This window comes from Uloborus diversus, chromosome 2 (assembly GCF_026930045.1).
Source record: "Uloborus diversus isolate 005 chromosome 2, Udiv.v.3.1, whole genome shotgun sequence".
In the NCBI taxonomy this organism is placed as follows: Eukaryota; Metazoa; Arthropoda; class Arachnida; order Araneae; family Uloboridae; genus Uloborus; species Uloborus diversus.
This window is the reverse complement of record NC_072732.1, coordinates 53,869,652-53,885,147: the sequence shown is the minus strand read 5'-3', so window position 1 is coordinate 53,885,147 and position 15,496 is coordinate 53,869,652. Positions and strand designations below refer to the sequence as shown.

The window sequence follows — 15,496 nt, the reverse complement described above, 5'->3', positions numbered from 1 at the left end:
AAAAAATACCTTTACTGATAGTTTAACTAAGTTATGATAAAACTAATTTGTATGATTCTCGGCCAGAACTACCACGTTTGAGTTCTTGCACTTTATCTCAATCTCAATTCACGCCCCACCCTTGTTTTCTGATCACAGCAAGATCGCGCTCTTCCTTGTTACACGTTTTAATATTCTCTGCGTGTGTGTGTGTTAAAAATTCAGTAGAGTCCCGTGACATTTGTGCTGTGCGAGTTGCTGGGTATGTTATGAACAATGTGGGCAACTTTAAAATGACCTTTGGGGCAAAATTGTGGAGGTGATGTTCAAAAAAGTTTTAAAATTACAAGTCTAGCATTTTTCGGTGTAAGCAGAAACCTTTTTCTCCAACATACACACTGGCGTAACTACGTACCGCACGACCCCGCAGCGCGGGGGAGGCCCGGAGTCGGAAGGGGCCCGAAAATATTTTATTTTTGTCGTCATTCAATTTTATAAAACATTTTCGTATATCAAATTTAGTTTGTAAAGCTTATATTGGTTCTGGGGCCACCTAGAACCCCCAGAATCTATCGACGTGGATCCCCGATTAAGATATCGGGGGCCCCAGGCCAGACATTTTTTCGGAGCCCTCTTGTAGACAAACATTACAATTTTTGCCGTTTCCTAAAACAGTTTTAGCCAATTTGGGACTCCCAAATAGCAGGGGCCAAAGGCCACAGCCTATTCAGTAATCGGCTTATAAATGGGGGAAAAAAAGGCCCACGGCCCACCTTCCATGTGCGAAAACCAAACCTTGGCACGGCACGGAGAAAAAAGTGGAGAGAAGCGGAAATCCCTGAAAAAGAAAGGGAAAAGAAGGGAAAAATTCTGACCGTAAGGGATCCTGAAAAAGAAAGTCAAGAGAAATGTTTTGTTTTGGAACTAAATTGGGGGGAGGGGGGGAGTTGTAAGGGGCCCGAAAATTTTTGAGCTTTGTTTTTATTCGATTTCATTATTTTTTTTTCTTGAATTAAACATGGTTTGAAAAGCTCATATTGGTTTCGAGGTCCCCTAGAGCTATAATATCACTTAAGATAGCCTAAAATTGAGTTTTTGGAGCAATAGTAAAAAAGATCCGGGGGAAAGTCCTGAAAACCTTCTCTTCTTATAATTTTTAAATATGGTTTACGTTTACTTTTCTAAGGCTTTAATTTAGAAAAATCTTCGAGGGAGGGACTTGAAGCCTCCGTCATCCCAATATCATAGAAAATTGCCAAAAATTTGGGGCTTTAAAACTTTGATTTAAATAAAATCCCGGTAGAGCCCTAGAACCTTATCTTTCTTGTCAGGTCATCAAATGCAATTCAATTTCAGGAGTTCAATTTTGAAAATTTTCCAGTCTAGAGCCTCCGAACCCCCGTTTCTTTAAAATTATCGAAGATCATCTAAAATTGCTTTTTGGGAGCTTTAATATCAAAAAAATTCGTGAGGTCTTACCTTTCACCCCCTTTCCTTTATATAACATTCTAAAAACGCATTTATGCACCGCTTTCGATGCTGTTAGGGCAAGGGATGAGGGGGTTTAGAACTTTGTCCCGAAATTTTCTGAAATCGAAGATCCAAAAAGGTAACTTAATGATAACAAACAATCGCGTTTTAAATACTTCAATTTCGAAAAATTACAAAGAAGGTCCTCAAAACTTTCCCTAGTTTTAATATTGCGTATTTGGAACATCAATTTCAAAAATTCTGGGGCATTAATCCTTCCTTCTTACCTTATCAAAGGTAGCCTACAATTGCATCTTTAGCAGTTCAACATACAAAGTTTCTGGAGCAGAGTCTCCCTAATTTAATCTCTTCTTCTAACGTCTTCAAAAGTAGCCTACAAACTGCATTTTTAGAAGTTTCATCAATAAAAATTCCTCGGGCAGTGCCCCCGACACCGTTTCATTAAACTAACAGATTTGTCCAAAAATTAATTAAGATCTGTCCAAAATTACGTTTTTGGAACCTTAATATGATGAGATTTTCGGAAGAGTCCCTAACTCCTTCCCCAAAGGTGGTACACAATCACGTGTGTAAAAACTTTTGTAAAATTTACTGGTAAGACCCCCAAACCATCCATCCTCCTAACAGCACTGAAGAATGTTTAAAATTTGCATTTTTTTGGAAATTCAAAAAACTCTTATAGGCAGAGTTTCGAATCTCATCCTTTCAACTAAAGTTTTCAAAGGGGGCTTATTGCATTCTTAGAAGCTCAATTTTGAAAATTTTCCGGGGATAACCCCCGAGCACCGTGGTTTTAACATCATCGGAGATCTTCTAAAATTGCGTTTTTCGAACTTCAATAATAATTGCAAGAAGTGAGTCACTGACCCCTTTCCATTACATTACAAAAAAAAAAAAAAAGAATTCAGACGATCACACTTTGAACACACAAATTCGAAAAATTTAAGCCGAAAAGCGCAGAACCTTCATTATTCCAAATATCGTCTAAAATTCCGTTTGCTAAGATACAATTTTAAAAACTCCCCCCAACCCCTCCCCCGATCCCATATTTTTGTACAAGTATTATATTTACAATTAAATTCATATTGCTTATTCTTTTTCTCCTCATTGAGGCGAACTCTCCAGATTTCTGCTGACAATGATCCCTTTGTAAACTAAAAACTTAATATGCCCTCCCCCCTGCCTTCTCTATATAACATGTGTGTGTGTGTTTATGTGTGTTTGAAAATAAATTGTGAGGCCGACAAACTTGAAAAATTGTACTACAAATACAGATTAATATGATTATAGTAGCGGCCCAAAGCCAGATTTTGCGGGTGGGCCGAAAATTTGAAGTTACGCTACTGAACATACAGCACGAATTGCAGCAAATGATTTTTTTTTCTTACTCATTTTTATTTAAAGTAATAAGATTATTCTAAAATTTTTGCTAAAATATTCGTCGTTATTTAGTTATTTAACTTGATATGTTGGAATAGGTTGCTTTTGATCGAGTAGTTAGGCTGATTTTCAATTTGATTGGGCTATTTGTATGGTAAAACTCTCTACCACTAGTTTTACATAATAACTACAATAATCAACTAAAATGAGAAACAAAACTCTTTCTTGAAGTTCAATCAGGGCTTCACTCAGTGTATCGATCTTGGTTCAACAATCTGAAACACAACATCAATTTCAAAAGTGCAAAAAAATTGTGCATTATTTTATTACAAAAAATTATTCAAAAAATTTGCCGGCATGATTTGGGGTAAAGAATTATTATAATGCGGAAACAGAAAGTAGCTCTGTGTTGCCCACTGAGTAGGCTTGCCAGATTTCTGAAATGTTCAACCGGGACCACAGGAATGACCCCCCCCCCCCCCAGCGTCGCTAGTATTCAAAGGAGTACCTGACTTTTGAGCGTTTTTATAGGGCAGTTTAATCTCAATGCTATGAATGAATGGTTACAAATTATGAACCTAAAACAGGGGTAGTAAAAAATGACATAAACAGGTAAAATTTGAACATTTCACTTCCAAGATGTAAAAATTTAAAATTTATTTTAATACGAAAAACACTTTGAATGAGAAATAAAAAATTAAAGCAATATTTAGATAGACTTTTCACTTTATAGAACTTTTTAGACAGTCTTTTTTTTTTTTTCTTTAATTTTATAAAAATCTTCACAAGCTAATCCGGTATTAATATTACAAATGATAAAGTAATTAACCAAAATAATCCTTCTCAGTTAATTATAACGACCTATTTGGTCGTTTGCAATCTCCGGGACATGAAGTAAACCGGCCGGGACGTCGGGATTTTGTTTAAAAACCGGGACTGTCTGGATCAAACCGAGACGTCTAGCAAGCCATACCACTGAGGAATTATTCCTTTTTGTTTGACTACTGAAATAGACAACGAATGGTCCAGAGGCGCTTACCTTACGTGTGTGTTTCAATGATCGTGTATATCATGCTTATGCAATATATGCATTTTGTTTTTTGTGTTCAGACAATTTTCATGTAAAATATGCAGTGTACTGGATACGATATTATTTTAAACTTAACATCGTGTGAGACAAATTCTCACAGTGAAGCATGTGCAACGTACAGTTCTATTAGACATTCATTAGGTTGGAGTAGGCATGATTCCATGATGCAGCTTTTTTTTTTCTGTTCTAGCTATTCATCAGTTTCCCTCGGACGCTTCTAAAGTTACTGAAGTATCTTCATTAGCGAGTTGTAAGGTCAAGAATGAGTGCAGATCGTGTAGAATTATTCCGGTTTAATAAAATCACTTGCCGTGACTCGGTTACTAAGTTGTAAAAAACTTCTCGCTTCTAGACTTACTAATGATTCCATTTCAGTTTCGACCTAAATTGGCTAATATTTCTGGATGTTTAGTGAAATTAAAAGTACGTCCAGTGTATCAGTAAAGTATAGGTGCATTAGAAAAAAGAAATTAAACACACTTCAAGTAATAATTTAACAAAATATCCAACGAGGCTTTTTTTTTTTTTTTTTTTTGTTTTAAGGATCAACACAGTATACTACTAATCGTTAATGTTATAGTCAAAGCACTAAAAATGGAAACTCATCAAAATAATTCCAGCAACCAAGTCCAGACGTTTCTGAAAAAATTGAACTCCAAACACATAACTCTAATTTTATAAAATACAGAAGTTCAACGATAGTAGAACTATTACCGAAGATGGTTACCAAGTTTGATTGTTTCAATTTCAATGTTGTAAATATATTCGAATTAGAAAAGATGAAAGCTATCTGAGTAAACAAATAAACCGAAACGCAAAACGTTTCCACACCTGTTTCAAAGTGGAATGAAGCGATGTTGTAATGAGAAACTTTCTGTTATCTTTCTGGTGCGACAAAGCAAGTTTCGCCTTGCATTTTATGAAAAATGTTTTCTTAATCGTATATTTTTACTTTTCGAAATCAATTTCAATTTGAAGGCAACATTTTTGAAACTCCCATTCAACCTTCAGAACACAAGGTTAAGTACTTAGTTAAAGAAAGCAGGTAAAGCGTTAGATTTTGAACCATTAATCATTTATTGTTGTCGAAAAAATTCAATCCAAGGGAACTTCTACTCAAAATAGAAGTAGTAATATAGAGTACTAATATTTATAGTTGATAATATTAATATAGTTTCTAATACATTTATATACTAAGCATATATTATAGAAAACTACTACTATATATGGAAATAAATTATAGTGTTAAGTTTCCAGTCCTGAAAATCGGTGATTGTTCAAAGCTTCCGCACATAACAACTACCAAAGAATTTCCAAGTTCCGAAACACTTTGAACTTAAAAGCCGAAAGGAAATATTATTATCTCCATCAAAACTTTCGAAGCAAGTGGGTGCCCTCTATAAGTTTGATTACATGAGCCAAGATTACCATTTGCATAACCATCTTCCCAAAACGAGAGAAAAATAAATATCAATTACAACCTTGTTAAAAACAATTCAACAAAGCATCCATAAAAATATTTCCACCTAGACCATAAAAATGTCGGGCTCACATATTCAATAGACAAGATGCATGGGTAAGCAGTGTTCTCCTCAACTTAGTAGAGGGGAATAAACTTTTTTTTTTACTGTCTCGTTAAATAGCATTTACTTAAAACCCGTGGGTTTGTTTTCGCTTCAACTTATCATACCAACCGGACTCCAGGTGAAATTGACTATTGTTAGAAATGGTCATGATTATGTGTAGTGTGGTAGATAAGTTTATGTTGGCTCTTTTCAGTTTATAGCGGCTGGTTACAAAAGTCAAACACTATCTTTTAGGATTTATTAAGATTCACTCGCATTTCGTTAAAGCGGGAAATTACGGTACGCAATCACAAACTTCCTATCAACTCAAATGATGGTTCTGAATGTATTCTATATTTACCCAAAACAATCATAATTCAGATGAACTTGGGAGGGAGGGGGGAGTCGGTCCTAAAAGCATGGTATTGGATTACATTTGGACACATTTCATAAAATATTGCTGTAATTTCGTAGCCAGTGAAGTTGAATGCACTTGGCTCGGGAAAAAAGGAGGAAAGAAAAATAAGGAAAGAAGAAAATACGATTTCGAATTAATGGTAGGTAAATTTATGGCGGTTTTGCAAGCAATAAGACAACTTCCATTACCTGGGAACTGATTTATATGCAGGCGCTATTTATTTTTTATCCCAGTTTTGCGAGGAAATGAAAATAAATTTAGCATATGATGATTTATTGGGGTTATCCGTGTTTTACATCATGGCTGCCAACCACATTTCTTGTACTAAGTGGCTAACTAGGCGTTACAAGAGTAAATGCATTATTTATGTTTGTAATACAGAAGCAGTATTCAGTTGGGATGATTAAAAACAAATGAATTTCAATTTCGATTGCAAAACAAAGAATAATAATTCATTGGAATTTCTGGAGTAATAACAATTTTGTTCAGTGGAATTGGAAACAAAATAACAGTTTTGCTTCGTTTTTCCTCTTAATAAAAATACACAGCATATTAAAAAACTCACGTAGAACTAGACAAGCCCTGCGATTGCTAGGCTCCAGTTCAAAATTATTCCGAACTATCCTTTACAGCGTTTGAACCCAAAAAGTTTCAAAACCAACACGTACATCTAGGAGTAGATACAAAGGGAGAACAATGGGGTCATGACCCCCTCCCCCCCCCCAAAGCCATTGGCAATATTATTCATCCGCATTGTGTTCAAATACTCTATGAAGAAAATGTATAAGTGTAGACACCAGCAGTAATCTTTTCAATTAATTAATCATTTTTAGGAGTAAATGTTTTAAATACTACTGCCTTTCATTGCTTATAAAATTATTTTTTTACGTTTATTCCGTACTAGACAACATATTCCTGGCCGATTTGGGGCTTTTAATTGACACCCAAGCAGTTTCAGAAATTTTTCGTACTACTACATGCTTCAGCATGACACCCCCCTTAAATCTGAGCATGTATCCGCCCCTGTGTACAGTGCTTAACTAAAGAGGAAGCTAATGTTTATTCTAGAACCGATGCCAAATTCATTCTTTCAAAATATATTAGTAGTCATGTTTTAGAAGTCCAACTTTTTTTGGGTTTTTTAGCCGGAAAATTCATTATAATCAAGCAGTGCTTCAATAAGCAAGCCCTCAATGCACAAATGCAAAACAATAAGTGTAGAGTTGAATTGCAAAAAAAAAAAAAACCTTTTAACTGACATGAATCCGTAAGAACTTCGATTAAATTAAGTAACAAGATTTTCTACACGATATTTTTAACAGGTACATTGTATTGAAACTGAATTTAATTAAAAAAGTTGCATTTCATGAATTCACTTTTTCTTTATTTAAATTTTCATCGAGGGTAAGGCCGAAAAAAAAAAGTTTTGAGGTATGAAGGAAAATGAAATTTACTGAAAATATGTGTTTTTACACAAAGAATTATTAAATAGAGGAAATAGCGATTGTTTATGATCAAATAACAATATGTTTAAAAATGTGACTATCGAAATTAAACATCATCATTCGCACAACATAAATACCTTTTTTTTTTTTTTTTTAAAGAATTACTAGACAAGGGAACATTGAAAAAAAAAAAAAATCTCTTTAAAAGTTTCTTTAAAAATCCATCTCACAAAGAGGGCAGCATGCCTCTCGTGAGTTTCTACACTGAATATTGAGGCAACATAAACTTCAGATTTGGTTCATTTCAAAACATTCAAGATAAGCTTATCCTCTCTGTTGAAACTCACGACTGAAAGCAGCAAATTTCTTGGAAGGGACAAGATAAGGAAATGACGATAAAACGTGAAAATAGGGGAGCGGGAATGGTAATTCTTTTTTGGGTGAAGAGAAAAGGCCAGAGGTTCTCACTGATAGGACTGGTAGACAGTAGAAAAGCTTTTATTTTTACAAAGTCGTTGAAAGGACATGGACGAGGCAAGAGCGAAATGAAATAATCAGGAAACTTTAAGGGAGAGTTTTTTTTTTAATAGCTTCTCAATGGATATGTCGCCCTTAAAAATTTTAATGATACAGTGGAATCTCTCATAAGGGATACTAAGAGGACTGGACATTGTGTACCTTAAATAGAGGCGCCCCTTTTTCCGGGGTATTATATGGATTAATGCAGTGGTGCCCCAATTATATGACACTATTTGAATGCTTGTTTAATCATTTAATCATTCGCCTCATAGTACTGTTAATATTGACCCTTATACCTAGAAAGACGGGAGGGGCCACAGTGGCCCCTAAGCATTTTGACAATTAAAAAATTTATTTTTTTCCTTTCTCCTAATTGTTGTAGCATAAAAAAAATGCCATTCACTCTAGTTTAACCTGTAACTTCCTCTTTATGCAGGCGGTTGGATATCCAAATGCTATAAACAGTACCGACTGCTTACCATCCTAACGGTGGCCAATGCTCTTAAAAAGGAAAACTAATTAAACCTTTTACCCAGTATAGAGAGAAAAACTAAAAATAATTAAGTACTAAGTTTTTATTTAGTCATGAAAGAAGGTGTATCAGACATGTGGACTCCCTCAGGAAGAATTTTTAAAAGAATTCACTCCAAAAATGGGTAGGGGCCACACTGACCCCTTCAGTCTTTCTAGGTATACAGAAAATGTCAGTCTTTCTAGTGTTAAGATGAATCTCGCGGGTCAGGACGAATATAAAATTTAATTATATGTTCCCCCCTCCCCAAGGGCGGATCCAGAAATGTTTCAAGGAGGGGGCGGTTGAATTTTTTCTTTACCTTTACTACGTATCTAATTACACATGTTTGGGGGCGGGAGGAAGGGAGAACTGCATTAACATTTCTAGCTAAAACATAAAGACTTAGCCAAGGAGGTCCACAAATCCACCTCCTTACCTTTTCCATCGAAAGAGGTATTCTAAAACTGAGTTTTTTTTTAAATTCAGTTTCGAAAAATTACCTGAGGAAAGTTACTGAACCCATTATTTCACCTAACACTACCAGAGATATCTAAAATCGCGACTTTAAGACTTAAATTTTGTGAAATGCCCGGGGGAAGGTCTCCAAACGTTTCCTTCTTACATAGCCAAAAATCGTTTAAAATTGCCACTTTGAAACTTTAAACTCCGAAAAGTTTTCGGGCGGAAGATTTGAGCCTCCTTCCTTTCCTTAACGTCATAAAAAACGGCCTACACTTGCGTTTTAGAGCTTCAATTCGGAAAAATTTCCGGTGCTGGCTCTCTCAAGGGAGGGGCGATCGCCCCCATCGGCCCTCCCTTGTATCCGTCCTCCCCCCCCCCCCTTTCTTGATGGCAAGAGAAAACAAGGAAAATGAAATTCAATCACATACCAAAAATAGCTGCTTTCATTTTTACATACATATTTTATCAATACGAAGTTTTTAGAAACCAATTTTACAAACAAAAAACTGCTGCTATAATTTTTACATACATATTTTATCAATCTGATTCGTAGAAGAAACAAATGAGAATTTAAATGTTCTTCGCAAAAGTGGTGATAAATTGCACGAAAAAGAAAGGAATAAGAAGAAACATTTACCTTCATATTTGATGGTTCTAAAGTCTTCTTGATCTCCCCTAACGTGAAAGAAAAGTCCAAGTAATAGGAAGGTAATGCCCTGCATTTTAGTCGACTTATACTGTCCACTTCCACGCTCCCAAATTTCAGTCACCTACGAATCGCCATCTTTTCTTCTATTTTGTCTTTACGGCAATGCCCCAACATTACAGAAACTGAAAAAGAAGTTTAAGGATGAACGTCAATTTGTATTTCATCTAACGAAGAATAATCAAATTTCAATAAAAATTACAGAAATACTAAAAGGAAGTACACTGTAAAAAAATTCCGAAACGTTAATGAGTATTTCTGTGAAACGTTACGGGATTTCAATGGTTTTTCTCCACATCCTGGAAAAATCAAGTATCATCGTCGAGAAGTTTCCTGACTTGCTACAGGCTGCACGAATGCAGATTTCTCGCTGTTGTGAAAATTATTTATAGCTTCCAGTTTAAGATTAACTGAGCGTATATATAGAGTGTATCGGCATCTGCACGATTACGGACCGTCCATGCTGATTGAGCTCCTAACGGGAGTGAATAAGTATGGACTATGTTGCTTTTCAAGAATTGCTGACGAGTAATATCTCGATACATGCTTGCAATTCTGGCTTAGCTTTGGTCTTGTTAGCATTACTGCTTATGGAACTTCTTTTATGAATCAGGAAGGTGCCAAGCTATTATATTACACCTACCTAAGTTTACTCTAAAGTTCCAGAAACACGACTGGCGTTAAACGGGAAGATTTCTGAATTTTTCAGGAAGCTTCCTGGATAATTTCAAGAAGGTTACCGATTTTTAGAGGAAAACGTTCCTGGTTTTTGTAAGGTATCTTATTGGCAGAAATTGGGCACAATTCCTGAAATTTTTAAACAAAGTTATTTTAAGGCAGCCAAGCTCAAGCAATAGAAGTGAAGTTGGAAAAGGGCGCGGACGCAGAAGCGGAAAAATAAATAAAGATAAAATCATCATAAAACCACATATTTACATTGATACAACAATGTGCGGGGAAACGCTTTTAGTGTATGAAGCAGAGAAAAAAAGGAAGACTACAAAATTTAAAATTAATATCGAAAATTTACTTATTAGTCATGTAACGAGTTCATCCAAACAATACTCAATTTACAAATACATGTTTTAGCTACATTTAAAATTTTTGAAAATGACGCTATTTATTTCGTTACAAAAAAATTTTCAACTCACTAAATTGTTTGTATTATCAAGAAAACATTTTCCTTAATGAAATGTATTATCAAAGGGTAAGAAATCTAAAAATAGTTTTGTTTCCATATTTCAACGATGATAAATATGAAAACAAAACTATATATATATATATATATGTATATATATATATATATATGTGTGTGTGTGTGTGTGTGTGTGTGTTATTTTATAATCTTAATGTACCAATATTTAGAATACTTAGAACATTTATTTATTTTCTTTAAAGACAAAAGAATATTCTGATTAATCATCAAGTTTTTAAACTTCTAGAACAGTCTCGTACTCCAAGAATACCATCTTCAACTTTTAGATCGTGCAAATCTAAACGTTTCTTTGAGCTGTGATTCAAAATAAAAGAAGGGTATTCAGGCAAACGTTAAAAGCTATACATTAAATGCGGAATATCAAAGCGAATGGGCAGATCTTCACCGCATAAAATAATAAAATGAACACAGCGGAGGCTACAGTTTTATAGGGAATAAAACACAACTAAAAACGAAACAAATAGCATTTTTCATTTTAGTCTTTAAAGTAAAAGACTAAAGTTTGTAGCAATGTATTCAATAATTATAATAATAAAAAGGTTCTTATATTTCGAACATGATTTTTATGTTACGAACGCGAAACGGTAGCATGCATTTTCTTGATTTTTTTTAAAAAATTATTTTTTTAGAAAAGAAATCATTTTAATGACGTTATATTAGAGAATAAGCCAGAACGGTAAAAGTTTAATCTTGAAAGTGCAAAGAGACCGCCACGTAGAAAATGAAGTTCAAGCTAATGACACGGAAATGCAATTTAAATAAACAATGAAACGCAGAAAATTTTATGAAGTTAATAATAATAAAGTTTTGTATTTTCAAGAAAAAACCTTCAGGGGTTAAAAACCAACTGAAAGAAAATACTAATCATTCCCGCCTTAACTTTCCCAGCAATAATAATAATCATTATTATTATTTATATCTACAAAGCGTTCAAAGCATAAATGTGTGAGCTATAACCATTAAAAAAGCACATACACACACAAATACATAACACAAGAAGTTAGAGGTATACCTCTAACTAAATGCGTTATGGATTTTTTTTTATTTTTTTTTTAAGTCAATGATTTTTTTTTCTTTCTAGTATACACTATTTCATAAAAGTGAAAATAATTCCTGTTATTCTCTATTTTCTTGTCCATTTGTACTTCAGGCAAGAGATAAATGTTATACTTCCTGGATGAAGCAACTCAACCATGGAGCAATATTTTATGTTTAACAAGAAGAAAAGAAAAGCGTTAGAAACTGGCTCGGGGGTTTCCTTGAATTGGGAATTCAAACTCATGTCTGCGTTAATTTCAATTTTGTGATTTACACAACAGTTACCAGCATTTATTCATTAATTTTAATTAAACTAAAATCGTTTTATATATGGAAAAACAACTCGGTCTTGGTTTGAAAATTGGTTCATAACTTTCACAAATTGCATGATAAGAAAGCGAAGCTGTTTTGAAATGTGTATGAAAAAGAGAGAGAAATTTTCAAAATAACTCGATTCATTAATGCTAAAATTAGATTTTAAAAAAATGCAGAGAAACGTAGAGAGACATTTTGTAAAATACTTCCTCTCCCCTCCGAAGAGCATATATATATATATATATATATATATATATATATATATATATATATATATATATATATATATATATATATATATATATATATATATATATATATATATAGAGAGAGAGAGAGAGAGAGAGAGAGAGAGTTTTATACAGCCAGCAGCTCTTGTTATCTCTTCACAGTTTCAATTTTTGACATTTTTCTTTTGTGCCACAAAAAAGTCAGATAATCAGATAATTTTATGTCTGGCATTTTCATATAATTCCAGGTTAATATAATAATGAGCACACAGACATATTTTTCAAAAATCTATTCCGATTATGATTTTAAAAATAATTACACAAAAAAGACTACACACTTAATTTTTAATGCTATACTTCAATGGATGTTATTTCGAAGAAACATTTGTGCTGTAAATAAATTTCAAGATAAATTATTCGCAATTTTTGTGGAACTGTAAGATTTAAGAAAAAACAATGAAGGTTTATTTTTCTTCTTGACTAACTCATAATCATACTAAGAGGGCAAATTCAGTGTAACTTAAATTACGTTCGTCGGAGCCGCGTAGTTCCATAGATTTCACTCAAGGGTGTCACGAAACTTGTGCTTTCTCTTTTCATTCAAATTAGTCACGTAAAAAAAACTATCGATAAAAATAAAGTTTGAGTGAAGTTTTCAATCAGTATTTTCCGAATAAATAACAGAAAAAAAAATATCAAAATGGCTTTCGGATTAAAAACTCATTTATTGTCAAAGTACGATCGTATATCAGTACGAGAAACTTTAATTGAAATGACATTCGTATCATCTTTTCGACACAAATTTAAGTTGTTGTGAATATACATATTCTCAAGTCGGTGTTGATAGTTTTACCATTTGCAACTTAGATGTACGTATGTGTGCGATGGGGTTCTCTACAAAACAAAAGTACAGCAACAGACTTGATGCTAAGCCTAGCATGAGAATTCAACTGTCATCAAAATCTTAACACAAAATATATCTGCAACAATAGTGTAAATAACCCTCATCTCGTTAAATGTGAAAGCCATTTTCAAGATGTAGCATTCAAACTACACTGTTGAAGGAAAACCAGAGGTTCGTGATAAATGTGTACATCAAAACGGATTTCACTCATCCGAGAAATTAAGAAACTTTAGTTAATTCATCCGTTTTTTTTTTTCTCTCTCTTCCATAAAGACAGCAGCCGTTTAAGAATAAAAGTGGGCATCCAAAAGGACTTCACATATACAAAAAATCAAGAAACTCTGATTAATTCATCGCGTTTGATTGTTCTCCTCTATAAAGACAGCAGCTGTTTACGGCTAAAAATCAACATCAAAAAGGGTTTCATATATACAAAAAATTAAAAACTCTGGTCAATTCATCGTTTTAGATTGTCCTTTTCCATAAAAACAGCAGCAGTTTAAGGATACAAGTGGACATGAAAAAGGGCTTCATATAAGCAAAAAATTAAAAACTGGTCAATTCATCGTTTTAGATTGTCCTCTTCCATAAAGACAGCAGCAGTTTAAGGATAACAGTGGACATAAAAAAAAAAGCTTCACTTGTCCAAGAAATTGAGAAACTCTGGTTAATTCATCGGGGTTTTTTTTTTATTGTTCTCTTCCATAGACAGCAGCCGTTTAAGGATAAAAGTGGACATCAAAAAAGACTTCATATACACAAAAAATTAAGAAACTTTGGTTAATTCATCGCGTTTGATTATACTTTTCCATAAAGACAGCAGCAGTTTAAGGGTGTAACTCAGCTTGTTTATGCGTAATTTGACTGCAATTCACTTCTCAGCACAAGTTGAGAAACTCCATTCCATATTCTTATTCCAACCAAGTCCGTAAAGACACGAAAACATACGATTTTCCATAAACGAATTTGTATTTCCTTTCTGGCACGAAATATAAATATGCAGCGCAGTGAACTACACCCATTGTTTTTATTACGATGTACGAAAGAAAACCGGCGTGGGCAGGGGTTGAAAACAGACTATGGCTTATAAATAATGAAAAGAAGTTTTCGTGCTCGACTCTAATCCAGTTAAGCATTTACATGATGGTGAAGGCTTTGAATTGCGATTTTCGGGCAGGTTAATATTCCTCACAAATCAGTTAGTTCCGCCAGGAATATTTATCATTGCTTTCTCAATGTAAGGCGTGACGTAGGCATGAGGACATGTTGATACGACCACACATTTTGATGTTTCTTGCATCTACTCTTGCATGACTATGGTCAGGATTGAAGCTTTATTATGCCAAGACCACTATGTAACAAGTCCTGCTCCCCTCGAAAATTTTTAGAACAAATCAATTTATGTATATGAAACTGTTTTGTAACTCTGAGGCAATTTTGGAAACAAGCGCGTGTTCAAGCTATAAAATATTTGTTTAGCATTTTTCTAAAGAAGGAAACAGTTCAACACAGATGGAATGGACGGTTTACCCAAGTAGAAAACGCTGAAGAAATTATATTAATCAGTGGAAGGGGGGGGGGGAGGAGAGAGTAATACGAAATTAAGTCCATATTCTCAAAATGTTACAGTCATTAAGGCCTCCTACACACGAGACGGCTAGTGGGATCAACTTTTTGAAAAAGTTGCCTATCAACTAGTTGACTGGCGTTTTTCATTGAATTCACACGAGGAAACTTAGTTGAATCAATTTTTCTGCTCAAAGAACATCTTCCAATCATGTGAGAACTGAAGGAGTGCAACTTTAAAACAGAAAAAATAAACTTCTAAATGTTCAAAACTCCCGTTTCATAGCATCACAAGATTTATACATGTTATTAAATATTATAATGGAATAGTACATTACAATGTAGAACAAGAAGTGCTGTAGTTGGGGGCAAGGACACCCATATGCAAAATTTTAAGGGGGGGGGGGGCTCAAAAGTTTTCTCCATGGTTTAGCAGAATATTTTCCCCATGGAAACAGGTTTCAGTACATATTAGAGACATTAAAATTTTAAATTTTTAATAACTTATTCATTAATGGCTGAAAAAGAAATTTTCATACATTTTTGCAAAAAAAAAAAAAAAAAAAAAGCACTAAAAGCAAGGAAGTTCTCATTTATAAGGGGGGGGGATTGAGCCCCCTTGCCCCCCTATATGGACGCCCTTGGTTGGGGGGTGAGC

General features: G+C 34.0%; 1 protein-coding gene across 1 annotated transcript in view; it reads right to left on the bottom strand.

Moving 5' to 3' along the window:
* LOC129235144 (semaphorin-5A-like) overlaps positions 1 to 9,662 on the bottom strand; it is a 59,238-nt gene extending 49,576 nt beyond the window's left edge. The window contains exon 1 of the mRNA XM_054868835.1: positions 9,501 to 9,662. Coding sequence (XP_054724810.1) covers positions 9,501 to 9,585 — 85 coding nt within the window. The 5' untranslated portion in view covers positions 9,586 to 9,662. The remainder of the gene's footprint in view (positions 1 to 9,500) is intronic.
* Positions 9,663 to 15,496: the final 5,834 nt, after the last annotated feature.